Source organism: Sitodiplosis mosellana, unplaced genomic scaffold, assembly GCF_009176505.1.
Source record: "Sitodiplosis mosellana isolate CC-2019 unplaced genomic scaffold, AAFC_SMos_1.0 Smas_scaffold_1, whole genome shotgun sequence".
NCBI classification, from domain to species: Eukaryota; Metazoa; Arthropoda; class Insecta; order Diptera; family Cecidomyiidae; genus Sitodiplosis; species Sitodiplosis mosellana.
In genome coordinates this window covers 3,823,005-3,838,493 of record NW_022595244.1, presented here as the reverse complement: position 1 = coordinate 3,838,493, position 15,489 = coordinate 3,823,005, and the positions used below count along the sequence as shown (strand labels likewise).

The 15,489-nt window shown below is 38.2% G+C and overlaps 1 protein-coding gene across 1 annotated transcript in view; it reads left to right on the top strand.

Moving 5' to 3' along the window:
• The window catches only part of LOC129566466 (uncharacterized), a 69,716-nt gene that overhangs the window by 29,021 nt on the left and 25,206 nt on the right, over positions 1-15,489 (top strand). The window contains exon 2 of the mRNA XM_055442427.1: positions 9,280-10,655. Coding sequence (XP_055298402.1) covers positions 10,520-10,655 — 136 coding nt within the window. The 5' untranslated portion in view covers positions 9,280-10,519. The remainder of the gene's footprint in view (positions 1-9,279; positions 10,656-15,489) is intronic.

Below are 15,489 nucleotides of genomic sequence, written 5' to 3'. Positions count from 1 at the left end.
GCTCTCTTTTTTCTGTGCTGTTCAAATGTATGATTTACATTTTTCAATTTGTTTCATTTTTTTCAGTCAATGACAGATAGCTGAGGATATATGCTGAGCATAGAAACTCAGTAAGTTGAGATTGGGACATTTTGACTTTATAACGTGTAGTCCAAACAAATTTATGATGGCACGCATACAATTTCGTGCATTTCATCATGCATTTATATGAACTACTTGTCATGAAGTCAAAATGTCCCAATCTCAGTTTCTTACTGAGTTTCTATGCTCAGCATATATCCTCAGCTATCTGTCATTAGCTGATTTTTTTTCGCTCTCCATCACATTCATATGAATATAGAAAAACTGTTGGTAAATTATGCATTTGGCTAATAACGAGATCGTTATACGTTTAGTTGTCGACATTCAAATTCTGTCATGTAAAATGACTAATTTATTCGTTTGCACATCCAAAATTGTATAAATCCTCGCATTAATGGATTGATGTCATTTTGGCTAACATTTTTAATGATGCTTGGCCCAACAACAGAAAAAAACTGGCTTTTCCCCATAATAACGACGGAGGACACTCGGGGCGATTGCAAAGCCATTTGGCATCACAAATTTGTTTGGATGATATTGAGCCAACCGACAAAATTTTATTGGAAACCACTTCTGACGGTAAGTGTGAGACCAAAGCTCAACCATTTGAAAATGCGATTAAAATGCGGGACGATATTTTGATTCTAAATTTCAAGGGATTTCCGCATGTTAATGTGGGTGTAAAGTTATGATAATTCCATATAAATTCGGGCGAAAAGCAGATTCGAAGAGAAAAAAAAATGATAAAACCTCTGTATGTGTGCGTTCTTCCGCCTCGCTTAAATTCTCTCGATGCACTCATTCTCTTCAGGCGGTTCCTTTACACTCAAAACATGGAACAGCTTTTAAGCCGTTGCTGTTTTTTTTCGGTGCTGGTATCTCAAAAACCGAAATAAATATATTTATGGTTGTAATTCGCATAATATCTTGTAATGCGTTCATAATAAAATGATTTTCATGTGGCTTCCTCTGCATCGTATCGATGGAAAATAAAATGCTCAATGCTTGCCCACAAACACACATCAAATGTGTTGTTTCTTTCGTATGTTGTTGTTTTTTTTTCCTCTCTGGGCTTTGTTCCACAGCGGACGTGTGTTCTTTTTCGAGTGCGTCGTTATCGGTCGCTTTGTGCTACAGCGCTTGATGAATAAAATATAAATAGCACAACACCACATTTTTTTAATCCTTTTTATTATTATTTATTGGAATGAACAAGGAAAACATACTTGAGGCAGGCAAAATGAAAACTCCGAGATTTTATTAAAAAAAAAAATTTCTACTAAAACCGATTACAAACCAAAGCTAACGGGCATTTAAGCGATGTGCTTTTTATCTGAATATTTCGGGATTAAAATCCGTTCCAAAAATTAAACTCCCACGCTTGAATTTATGGCAACGAGAATGGCTTGTTACGGCAAAAACCATTAGTTTATTATAAAAAGCTTTTTAATCGCAATTCATTTTGCGTAAGTGCTTCGCCGACACCCAACACAAAATTGATAAATTAAGCCGAATGTGTTGGCATTCAATGTGATTGAAATAAAATTACCGTAGTGTTTAAGCGAATGCTCGCGAAAACATGACTATACTAACTTAACAAAGTTAAAAGCACGGTCATTGACCACTTTTTCACTACACGTTTTTTTCTCATTAGTAAAGAGTCGTGCACGTGAACAGTTTTAGTCCATGGTGCTCAAGTTCATTTAACGAAATTGAATAGCACTATTTGAACAGTGAACGAACGAAAAGAATGAGAGCTGATGGCGATTGAATCGGTAATTGTGACACCATTCTGCAGGCAACTCATGGGAGAAAAAAACTTTTTTTATACGAAATTCCACAACGTTTCCTCACATCCGTCCTCAAACAAAGAGCGGTTACGTTTCGAAACGCAAAATGAAACGTAATGAAGCATTGAATTTGGGAGAGAGAGTGAGAGAGAGACAGTGGAGGTGGGTCGATTTTAAAAATAAACTTTTTGAATGTGGAATGAATCGATAATAATCGACTTGTTGGCAACTCACTTTGCGCTATACAAAGCCTCAATTTCAAATAGATATCTGACCGAAAGTGGCGTCAATGCTGCGGATAAATGCGACGACATGCGAACAAAAAAAAACCATGCACTTACACTCACAATATGGCAGCAAAAGGCACAATATTCGAATTCAGAAACATGTGTCCTGCAAACAATTTTTTTTGCTCTATCTCTCTCCCTTTTGTTCCTCATCTTTTGCATTAGTTCGTTTGTTGAAGCGCTAAAATGAGTCTATTACGGATAATACAGTTGTTGTTAAGGCATATTGAGGAATATCGACACATGAGCACACCGGCATCAAATTGCTTTTCCCTGTATTCTCTTTCGCAAAAATGTGTTTTTTTTCTTGGTTTGCGCTCCTCGTTCGTTTTCACTTTGCTGGCGCTGATGCGATTTATTTCAGTCAGCCGAGCAATAAGCATTAAAGGAATGGTTTGGTGCGACTCCTTCCAATTTGCGGCACTCGTGCGTTTTTCAAGAAAATATTCACTTTTTGGAAGCAGGCCTGCAATCAGCAAAATGTACAGACATTGACGACGGCACGAAAAAAAAATAATTTCATTTCTGCACCGTATCGCAGTGTCGGCATCAATAGCAATATCGCACGATTTAAAGAGCACCCGAGAAAAAAAAACGTGGATGCTTTTTTCTCCCTCTCCATCATCGTTACATAATTTCTAGTGGTTTCTCCATGAATGTGCGGCGTTCACAATTTTTCAAACCATCTCTGTGGTTCTATTCATCATTCCGCCCAATGTTTATCTGCTTTTTCTTCCCACACACACGCAGAGAAATCTTTCGGTCGGCAAAGTGTTATGTGGATGTGCGATAATCTTGACTCGTGTCATTCTATTCAGCTCTAGTTATGTTAACGTCGACGTTTTAAGTGCTTTCATGTTTCATGTTGTTGCTGTTGCGACTGTTGCCACTGTTGCTGTTGTGTGTTTTTTCTCTCCTCATTTTCAACTTAATGCTTGCCTCAACTCGCCTTCAACCTCGTCATTATGCGAAGATTTCATTTGCGAAAATTAATCCGACAAAGAGAGCAAACGGCTACCAACACAAACGAGAGCACGAAATGGAATGGAAATTGATATGCGAACTTTCAAGTATCAGCTGAAAAAGTAATTATTTTCGCTCCGATTTATCTCTTTGGCTCGTCCATTCACAATCATTTGCTCTCTCCCAACACAGCAATGTGCTGCTCTCCAGAGTGTCTGTATTTAATAATGAGCTCGGAAATGTTCTACAATGTACACACAGTGCACACACAGACAAATGAGATTATTACGTTGGCTTTTAAAAAACCATGGCAGAAATTATAAAAATATCTTTGTATTGTAGAGGCTGATTGTACTTCACAAACCATTAAAATTCATCAAGACCCGTGCACCTCCATCCATCCATTAATGCCAATGGTATGTGTGCGTGTTTGCAAATGGGTGGAACAAGCAGTACGTATATCCACATGGAATTCATCTCTGACAATGTTAACTTATTAGCTTTGGCGATCTTAAGCACACTCGGTCATGCCGACACAGCTATGTGCTATGCAAAACCAAATTTTCAACACCATGAGATTTTTGCGCCAGCATACGACTGAATTGTCGAATATTAGCCGAAATTTGTGAGATGGGCAGATAAATTAAGCACAAGACATAAAGCAAAGCATAAAAACTCCATAAAACACGGTGTTTCGCCAAGTACAAAATGGATCGGAAGCAGTGCGGTGTGGCGTTACCCACAGAATGATGGTCTGAGCCATAGTCAAAAAATTCATTTTCATGTAGGTCGTGGAAAAAATCACTTTACTGCTTCACTTTTTTCCTCCATTTTTCTCATTTTTTTCGACTGGTTGTTTTGAAATATTTGAGTTTGAATTAAATGAGACAGGTCGTTAATCGATGACTTGGAAATTACCGTCAATTTTTTTTATGCGCCACATTTTCTAATTGGTTTGCAACAGGCTAAGGAAAAACAAACATCAAAGACGAGAAAGTGTGAGCGGGAGAGGAAGAGAGGAGGTAGAAAAAAGATGTTTAGTTAATTAAAATTTATTGAAATCTTGAGGTAGACTACACAACAATGTCAAATGAAAAAGCCGCAGCTCACAGAGCATTCATTTTCTGGAGAGAAATGAAAAGCGGAGGCGATGCGAGATGCGAACCAGCCGGAAGAAGCGAAAATGAAATTTAGGTTAAGTGGCTGTAATTCTGTAATACAACAACGTAATTTTTGTGTAGAGATTTCAATGAATTTGGGCTACAACAACGAAGTTTCGACAAATGTTTTATTGAATACCGTAAACGATGAAATTTAATGCTTGAAAGGTCTGATTTCCTAGCACCCGTTTTGAAATTCATTAGCCTGCGCACGAAATGGACGAAACAAAGGGGGAACAGAGCAAGCGAGTAAATTACGAGTACTTCTCACTTTAACTCTAACCAAAAAATATATTATGCATACCATTAACACCGCGGCGTCATTCAATGACAAGAAGAAGCATGTTTCAACGTATAGAAAGAAAAGCATTGGACGTTGATGATGCTCAAACCACAGCAACTCATTCAATCTTTTTCGCCCGCCGCACCTGAATGAGCCAAACATGATTTTTTTTTCTTTTCGCGCAAACAGTAGTACACTGAAGTGCTTATGCCGTCAATTTATGGTATCATAAAAATGTGCTACGTGCAAAAGCCAAGAGTATAGTTGGACGGAAGGTGTTCTTTTTATGTTAAACATTCCATTTTTACACCTCAAGTAACAAGAATGTGCACACAGATGGCCCGGCTACCGGATATCTACAGAGCATGGAAAAAAGGAGGGAGAGAAAAAATAGCCAACGGAAAAAATGCAAATATTTTAGTTTTGAGAATCTCATTTTTCGGACCGTCAGTTGTATTTTGTTGGCATCAACATCATTTTTACCAGCTTTTCACTTCCTTCGTCGAGCAAAAGAGCAAAAAAGACGAAAAAACACCAAATGTACCGCATTCGTCGAAAGCTGATCTAAATATCGATCTGATCAGATAGCTCATTGATCCCATATCCCTGCATTTATCGGTTGAATCTGTTTTCCCGGTCGTAAATACAATAAACTGGCACAGAAATAGACGAAGAGTGAAGCAAAGGCGAAGGCCAGAGCATGTGGTTTTTATTAAATGCCAAATATCCAGGGAATTCGGACGGAATTTTCTTGGGCGCAAAAAAAGGAAAGAAGAAGAAAACATGAGTTATTACGGCCAAATCGATGCGGTAAAATGTTCGCCCCTGCACGCGTCGCACAATGTAAAGCCACAATTTATGCCAAATTCGGTGTTGGCTTTCGCTTTTGTGAGAGCAAATGTGTGTGTGTGTGTATAGAATATTTCCAGTGGAAATGAGACCATGTTCTACCATTTGATAGAGTTATTTCACTCGTTATGTTTTGATACCGAAACTCTTCTTTTCTCCGCCTGTCCGCGCACACGGTGTGTGCCACACACACACATTCCGGAAAATCAATAAAAGTGAACAGTCATAATAATCTCTATCGTTATATTCAATGCAAACCACCGCATACATTCATTCACTCGGTCATACGTTCGCAAACGTAGGCCCCATAACCATTTTTCGATGTCAACCGATGGAAATGTACGTTGTACTATATACACACAGAGAAAAATAACATTATTCTCTCGATTATTCTTGCTGGAGACATTTAACAATCAATGGCAATAAAATAGATGGATAAGCGATCGAAATGCGAAAATAGCATGAAAATGATTACCGTGTATGGATGGAATGGGTGTGGATGAGAGGAAGAAAAATATCTCAATAATTCGAAAGAATGTCGCATTGAAAATAAAAGGCGATAAAGGAAATTGTTGAAGTTGAGAAATGTGTATGTATGGTTTCTCTAATCAAATATGGGTTTTCCGGTCCACTATCCCACAAATTGAACAATAAGAATTCACGTTCTCGTATTACCTCTCAAACCCTCTCTCATCCCCTCTCTATCCGTCCGTCCGACCATCCTTCGTTCTTATTATTCGTCTGTGTGCTTTATTTATTTTGTAATTTATTTAAATGGATAAACTGACACCAATTCACATGAATGATCACATTTTGGGCCCATCAGTATGGGCAGGGCATATTGTAGTGTGCAACCGACACGGAATATTCAATAGAAATATATATCTATATCGATTTCAATATTTGCGAAAATGATGTGTTTGGTGTTCTCGTTCTGTTCGTTTCAATCCAATCTGGAATATTTGCAAGATTTATTCACATTTCTATGGACGTTTTTTTTTCTTTCATTCATTCTCTTTCTTTCTTACACCTCCTGCTGCAGCTGATACGCTTTTAAGATTCAGGTTCACGACACACACACAATAAACTATTCATTGCACATACGTGTTATGAAAAGAGAGAATGAAAAAGAATGGCCATTCTTATAACAAAGTATTTGGAATATTAATCGAATCCATATTCTGGCATTGTGTGTGCTGAGTGCTGTGCTGTGTGGGCCTGCGTCGCAGATGACATTAGCAGGCGTTCGCAGTTTCGATACAGTTGGTATATCGATAAAATATTGGTATTTACAGACGAATGACGATGAATTGAATACCGCATTCGACTTCTCTTCAAACACCAAATGAGAATAGAATAACCACCTCGCTCCTCTCCATCCACCCTCCAGAACAGTTGAAATATAGTTTGCAGCAATAAATTTATGTCTATCGACGGTTTTCTTTTCTTCCCATACATTTCATGCTCTCGCTGGCTCACGCTCTGAATTCATGCAAGCAACGCTGCTTGAGCTCATATTCCGTTGGTTCGGTCGCCAAACACAAGCTGCAATATTCGGCTTTAGTATTTATTCCTTGTGCTTTTCATCATTTCTTCCTCGTTCTCTTCACTTCTTCCTCTTTTTCGTCTCTGCTAACCTATTTTCCAGGTTCGTTTTTACGAAATTTATCAAATTCGGTTGCACATCTTCCGATGAGCAGAAAAATGAGCCATGTTCTACAAGAAACTCAATTTTAATTCTTCGAACAAAAAACCGGAAAGCAGCGAGCACCCGTTGTGTAGCTGTAAAAATTGACAACGAAACAGCGACTCCGTTGCATCTCATCAGTCAACGATATAAACTGAATCTCTTACATCATATTCGCAATCATATTCCTGTTTTTTTTTTATTCTCTTGGTATCGTTACTGTGTTATTATTATTTTCATAGCGAAATGCCGATGTGAGAAGCGAAACAATTGTGGATATAGTGCGAAAATTGCACACGATGCATACACGAGTCGCGCTCCACATGAAGTAGTTGGTTGCCGTTTTATTATTATTTTTCATTCGAATCTCTCTTGCGCTCGTTACATGTGTGTGTTCTGGATCTTTTTTTTCTCTTCGGCACTTGTAATACGCGAAAATAATAATAATACAGAATGATATATCAGTTGGAAGTACGCTATGTGCATATAATTTGGTGAATGCGCTCTAGTTTACCAATTTTCTTGCTTCTTCCATTTTTTTTTGTGCCATCTTCGTTCTCTCGCTCCATACCGAGTTTATTATTGCACCTTAAATCTTTGCCTCATGGAAACACTCCATGATGGATGATAGAATGCATTCAAAATTCTGTTTCCTTCACTTTTTTTGCCTCCGAATGTGTGTCGCTGCCGCCATAGTCGACTGCAATAATTTCAATATTTTTCAACCGCACCAAATAATTCTCAGCGAATTTTTCCAGTTATTTTCAAGTTGCTTAAAATAAGTTTTTTTGCATTGAGTTGTTCAATTTTTTTTTGCCTCCGCATTTGAGTATCGTTCTGAGTGAAACGTAATGAATTCCAAGAGAGCTTCACATTGAAGCATTGAAAATGTTCGGTCTTATTTCGGTATTTCATTGCAAAAGCTTTTTTTACGAATTACATTTGATTTCGAAAGCACCGTTTCCACATTCCCCGGCTACTTTCCGCTCTTTGACAGGAACCAGCGTTCTAACAAACTCTTTGCGCGCACAAACCGTACACAAGATTCTTTGTTGCAATGATGATTGATGATGAACTGTGTGTGCGACATGCATCGATGAATGGAAGAGCGCTTGAATCGAGAGAGCTATAAAAATGCAATTGATGGAATTCATTTGATTGCATATCGAAAATCATTAGGATCGCATTCACCAGTCGATTGTTCAATATTTACATTGATGTAATAACAATAATAATAAATAGGAGCTTTGCATTTTTAATACCCTTTTATGGCTGTGCTGCCATTAGCTGCAATTGAATGAGCGAACAAATGAGCGTATTACAGGAAGAAATATATATATTTTTTTTTGGTCATACTGAAAACAGATTTGCATGATGAATGTAGTAGCACACTCAAGGAATACGGAACAAAATGCAATATCGTTGTTTGATATCGATTGGAAATCGAATGAAAATGCGTTTCATAGAAAATGCGATTCATTATTCACGAGCTATATATAGCCATTTGCTAGCACAATTTTCATTTCCATTCGTCGTTCCTTTCCAATTTCCGGACACAAACACACACACACACACACACCGAGTGTTTTCTTTATGCACGGCATTGTTTAAGGAGTGGTTGTTTGAATATGCTTGCTATAGTAGTGCTTGATAAATAATGAAGTTGTCCTCATAAATCGAAATATTAGTGCACATCGAATATGAAGAGGTTAATGTTCTTGTTCACTCTTTTCATCCATTCACCATCGTCTTCTCCTTCATTTTATCAATTTTATGCTGATGATTCAATTTGTTTAGCGAACATTGAACGAAGTGCAATTTCGTAGTACCGTCGCAAGTTCTTGCGTAAGCAATTTTCCACGGAATCGATGTTTTCGAAACAAGAACCAAAACCCATGGCCCACCTGTTGAATTGCATTGTTTGTGACTTGTCTCTTGTGCTTATTCTCCGTCTCTATCTCGCTCTTGCCAATGAAATCGTCGTTATTGTTTTTGCTCGTGCCAAATCGGATTGTTCCAATTTGTATAAGTTCCAAGTCGTTCAATCTCTTGCGCTTGTAGTGTTTTGTTGCTTTGCCGCTTTTTCTTCTTCTCATGGTATCGTGTCCTGAATCCGATTCAATGCAATAAATCTCAAATTGAATTTGAATTAATTTACTGTACGGTTTTTCTATTGCAGGTTCTCGGTTCGAGTGAAAGAAATAGAAGAAAACTGGGTATAATTACCTCTACTAAATGGAGTCGAGTTGCGAGCGTTGAGCATCGATTGAGAATCAAAAGAGGAATCGCACAAGTGCATGCACCAAATCCATTGAAATTCCTTGGAGAGAAAAAAAAACCTTTGGGATAAAATGAGCATCGTTACGGAAATACAACAACACATAGACAGCGATAAAAGTTATTGACTGTAAAAGTGCATGGAAGCAAATGGCCAACAACAAGCAATCGTCAATGATTTGCAAATGCAAAAGCAATGTTCATAAATGAATGAACAGTAACGAGTGAGAGAACTCTGTGCAATATAGTTGCGAATCACGGGAAATAAAAGTGGAAAAAAGCCGAACAGCGAACAAGAAAATAACAATAAAAAAGTGGGGAAAAAGGAGCATGCGATAAGTGAACGTGGTCGTTTTTGTGTATTTTTTGGCAATTGAAAACCATTCAACCAAATTCAATTTGTCCATTTTTTCCCCTTTCATTTCGGGTTTGTCTGTTTTGTTGCCATTCGTTAATACGAAAACGCCCCACAAAAATTTATGCTCGTCTTTGATCGACTGAAAAACCAACAAACAGCAAACTATAACCAGTTGACATAGAGATAGAAAGTGAGAGAAAAATACTACACCAAAAAATCGGCGAGCAAAAGAAATCCGTTGAATTGTTCGCTCGTTTTGCAGAGACCGGCATTCGGGCGAATGAATATGCGTCCAATAGAAAAATATATTATGGCTGACGGCCATACATAATTGCGAGAAAAAGTTATGTGTTTGTTTGTTTTTTTCCTTCTCTCGTTTGTTATTGTTGTGGCACAATTTTTTTCTCTCTTGGTAACGTGAAAGTGCATTAAAACAATTGAATGGACCATTTGATTTTTTTTTCGGACGAGTTGTTAATTTGTTTTTGGCAGAACCCATTCACAAAACTGAATATATAGAGAAAGATAGACGAGACTCGTTGCAGAAAAAAAACTTTTCGAGACTTTGCCAAATGATCAAATGATAACATAAATTGAAAAAGAGCATCGACCAAAAACGATATCTGAAAATAATTTCCCGTCGAAGCAAAAAAAAACGGACACCAAGAGCAAAAAGCAGCAGCAAACAGTTCACGCAAAATCGCACACCGAGTGACGTACGCTTGTTCGCGCAAAGTAAATAAATTACCATTTCAAACGAATAATGTAAACGAATTGAAATGCTATGGTCATGACGCGTAACGGTCAGAAACCGCAATATGAATTATGGTGCCAACAAAATGCCAGCATTACCCGCATTGTCACTAAAACGTTTTACGTAACCGCTGTGATGGTGAGTCTGCTGCTGTTGCCACCGATCGGTAAGTAGAAATATTTTTCAGCCCATTTTTTGTGCACTTCCCAACGCACATCAGATAAACGCGTTTATACCAAAGATAAAACTTATTAAAATTAATTGGCTTCGCATTTTATTTGTGCGTATGTGAAATCGGCGTACTATTTCTTTGCAACTGATTAAGGATTTGATTAAAGACCCAGCTTTTGTATTTGCTGCAGTGTGAGGAGATTAAGGCGGTCGACGATCAATTTTAATTTTCGGAATACATCTTTCCAGCCAAAACCGAGGTTCAACTCGAAGAAAAACGTCGAAATAAGCAAACGCATTGAGTTGTTTGTTTGACTCGCAGACAGATCCTTGTCTAGTTAATTGCAGTAATGAATGTATATTTACAATGGAATTACGAGCAGGCAAAAACGCGCTCGCGCCAATAAATAACCGACTTTGAATATTTTTTTTTCTTCTTATTCTCGGTTTTCATGCAAAAACCTCTTGAGCAGAGTTTTAAGTGCTCCCCATTAACTCGTTAGAGTTTCGTTCGGGTGATTGTTGAATTGATTTTCGACAAACGATACACAACGAGAAAAAAACGAAGAATAAGAGAAAGAAATAAAGTTTTGTATGTGCGTTAAACCCCGTATTAAATGTTGATAGGAAGGAAAATTGTTATTGCGTTTGTGCCGTTTGCGCAGCAGACAAACCGATTTCACGTAATCCATTAACATTTACATTTCGATGTTAAGCTGAAGCATGTGACCGGGCACCAATAAATAGATGCTAAGCGACAACGCAGACCGAAAATGCCTTTCAGATACACTTTCGTCTAATGAAATTGGTATGGTTTTGACTTTTACGCATTACACTCGAACATACCTAATCGTTTAAGTAGTCATGAATTGACTGATCAAATAGTCTAAAAGGGAATACACATAGCACACACGCACCACACCCAAGCAAGCATCGGATTCCATCTCGAAAAAATCAAAGAGCAAAAAGTCAACGTCGGTTATTGCACGTATAAATATTATATGAAGCTATTCCGCGTTGTTCTACCTCATATTATTTTGCTCACATTCTCGACACCTCCTTTTTTTCCATCTCCGTGTCTATGGGTGCCGTTCAAGGAGCATCGTTGTTCTTGCTGCTGATGTCTATTTTTATTGCAAACGGTTGCCGTTAAATGTGTAATCCGAAATTGTGCGGAGACCGACCTTTCGTCATGTGTACGATTCGATTCGCATGAATCGCAAATGAGTTATGAGCCATCGCAACGAAAACAACGGCAGTTGACTTAGCTTGTACTCTTAGAGCCGTTACCATGTAAACCGTCGCATTTTTATATTTCAAGCGTTGAATATTTGCTGTACAAAGCTGAAACGTGTTTATGATTAGGGATTTCTTAATCCGATTTACTTCACACAAAAATTACGATATTATGAAAGGGGAAGCAAAAAACATCGAGTGAAAAATCGAACGAACCAGAGAAAAAAAGAAGTGAGCGGTCGTGGCGTCGCCATCAGCTCAACATAAAAGAAACATGTGTTCAATGGCGAACGTGAACAAATCTCGATTCATTGAATTTGCCCTTTGAAAAATAGATTACATACTTTAGCATGGTGAATCTCGTGCATACGCCGTTAGCTTTCGGTCGGTTTTGGAGAGCTGACGCGAAGAGATGAGAAAGAAAAAAAATGTGTCATTTTACAGCATAATATCCGAGGTTAGGCATTCTCTGTCGAATAATTTATTGTTGTTGTGAAATGTTTGAGGCCGTCACTATGTCCAAATGAAGCAAGATGAATGTGGCGCACATCGACTCCCCCGATTAGATAGGTTATCGTGGATGTAACAGCAGTAAGTGACAAGCTGTTGAGCTCGTCTCTTCTCTCACTCTGAGCAATCGGTATCGCGTCGTAGCGCCGTTTTAAAATTGTACCACGAACGCGCCGTTTTAATATGCTTTGCCAGAAAAAAACCCCAACATTCTTTGCCGAACTGAACATTCAGCAATATTTCAAACTGAAAAACTTAATTGTCTGCGAACTTCGTGACAATGCCATACTCGCCTTGTGTGTATGCTAGTCTATAGGCTCTCGATGTATTTTGATATACTCTGTGTGTCGGTATCGTGTGGCATTTGCCAACTTTTATCTTTTGATATACGAATTAAGAGAGGAAATTTTTTAAGTGCCGGAAACGTTTGAGATGGAATCATAATAAAATATGAGCAGTATATAAACGCGCTTTGAATCAAAACACACTGAAAATCCGAGACGAGATTGTTGCAGTTAAGAGAGAAAAAAAATGTTCAAGTGGCATCCCATTACATTGGCTGCCGCATTGTAAAATCATCATCAAAGCACTTTGAAAGTTTTGTTATTGTTGTTGCTGTTTTTGCTGTTTTTGTCTTCGGCTCTGAAGCCATGCTGATCCCAAAATGCTCGCACTCCCACCGCTATTTGCTATTTTGTGGTTTTTATCGAACCCAAACATTCGCAAACAAAAGAAGACACCAAAAGTGATAAACAGATAGTAGATACACCGCCCGCCCTTCGAAAAAGTGCGCATCACGAAAAAATAAAAATAAAATTACACAATACACACGACACGAAGTTTGTTTGAACAATTGTTACGAATACACACGTTTTTTTTGTGTGTTACTGGTGGTGTTCATCGTTCGAGTAATGTGCTCAATTTCGACAATTTGGTTTTGTACGGTTTCGTTATCTTATTTGGTAGTAACCGCAAGGGGAGACCAACAACGAGAAGGGAAGAGAGAAAAAAAACTATGCGTGCAACATAATGCGAAGCTGTGTCTCGCGTCATACGCATCAAAAGCGATGCTCCAAAGAACATATCTGTTTAATGGGCCGCAATCAACAACATACTTACACCCGACAATTTCTTTTCGACAGGCTTTTGTTTGGTGCACAATCGTGCTCACTATCGGTCCGGTGTGTCTATCGGTCCCCCGTTTGGCTAACGAACACACAAATGCACGTAAATAAGCACACAGCAAGTGTGCGAGCACAAGTGAAATGTCGACGATGAAAAATGAATGGAAGCAAATTTAAGCGAACGAAACATCCACGTGCCATATTTCAAAGGAAAAAATATTGTTTGATAATTCTCGTTCGCAGAATAAACATTTTGTGCTGAAACAAGTAACCAAAGTTCTTTGCAAAGCTTCCGATTACTTTTTTTGTGATTTGAAAGCGAAAAAAATTGAGATTTGCTGAAAGCGAGAAAAAAATACGAGAGTGGCAAAAAATGCAGAACATTTGCAAAATAGAAGGAAAGTAACATTTCGAAACAAAAGAGTTGAGTAAAACACAAACATGTGTTTTAAGATTGCTGAGCATCTCAGCATTTCGTAAGGCACGGATATATCCGAGCATATCGACGACGCATACTGTATAATACAGTGGCGTGTGTTGCTACGTGCAGCCGCAATGACTCGACCGGAATGTGTATGTTGTTTCTGCGTGCAGCCACATCAACTGAACACACTTCGTTCGAGTCGTTGCGGCTGCACGTAGCAACACACGCCACTGTATTATACAGTATTCGTCGTCGATATGCTCGGATATATCCGTGCCTTACGAAATGCTGAGATGCTCAGCAATCTTGAAACACATGTTTGGTAAAACAACAGAAGCAGAGTACACACGCCTATGCACAACGTATGGTTGAAGTGAATGAAAAAGTGTAAAACCAACAACAACAAATAAAAGTATGTTGAAATCGCATTTCAACAAAAGAAATCCTGAAAAACTCAAAAGCGGAATAGTTTCCACAAAGGAAATTATGTAAAGATATTTAGAACAAAAAAAAAATGTTCCACCGACAAGCGTTTTCAGCACGCAGAAGAAGCAATTTTTGGTTCGCTTGAAATTGACATCGACCCCAGAACTGTCAGAGGTTCGAGTTTTGTCAGCTCGCTTCTCTTTTTTTTATCGTCATTTCTTTTCGCACACTCCATCAGTAGAACGATCGTTATTATTAAAAGTATAACGGCATTTTATGGTTACCATGCAATTATTTTTTTTTCTTCTCTCGTGCTTCTTCTTCTGTGCGTTTCCATATTTTCCGAGTCAATGATAAAAAGTGAGAACTTCAAGTGGTGGGGCCATATTCGATAATAATGTTATATCAGCATGGTTGGGGCATGTCTGAGTTGTCGTTTAATAGATCTAATTCTCGGAGAAACTTTTATTTTTATCGCGACGTTTACATGTGATTCCGACGCAATTCAGTACAATGGAGTCTGTGCTTTTGAAAATCTGATAGTGACGTTTGATCTGTTCTCTGCCACGATTTTGCAGCGTGTCAAGAAGAAGAATAGAAAACACCGCACACACAAAAGTGAATAAGATAAGCGCATGTTATCATTGTTGTTGTGTCATTCATGTTCAGAATAGTGAGTCTATTCACGAGCTTTTTCTTTCGTTCCACAAATGGTGCTAGTGTAAATATTTCGTTACAGGCCATTTCACGATACATTTTACGGCGTAATGTCGAAACTGCTTCCCACAAAAATAAATTATAATCCGTGAAATATTGTCAGCTGTATGCGTGTTCATGTTCAAAAAGGATTGATTCAGGAATTCAGGCTGCGAGATCAAAGGTTGCGTGAGAAGAGAGAAAGAAAAAATCATTGAAACCGCTTTAAAGCGTCACATGTTTACACACTGTGCCGTACAATTTTTTATACTCCCAAAGGGAGAAATAGCGAGTTTGGTGGAGCTTGATGCCGTTGCAAAGCTGAAGAAAAAAGAATTGGCAACGTCGAATCGAGAATTTATTGTCGATATCATTTTACGTTCGTCGAAAGTCGAAACCGTATTGAAATTGAG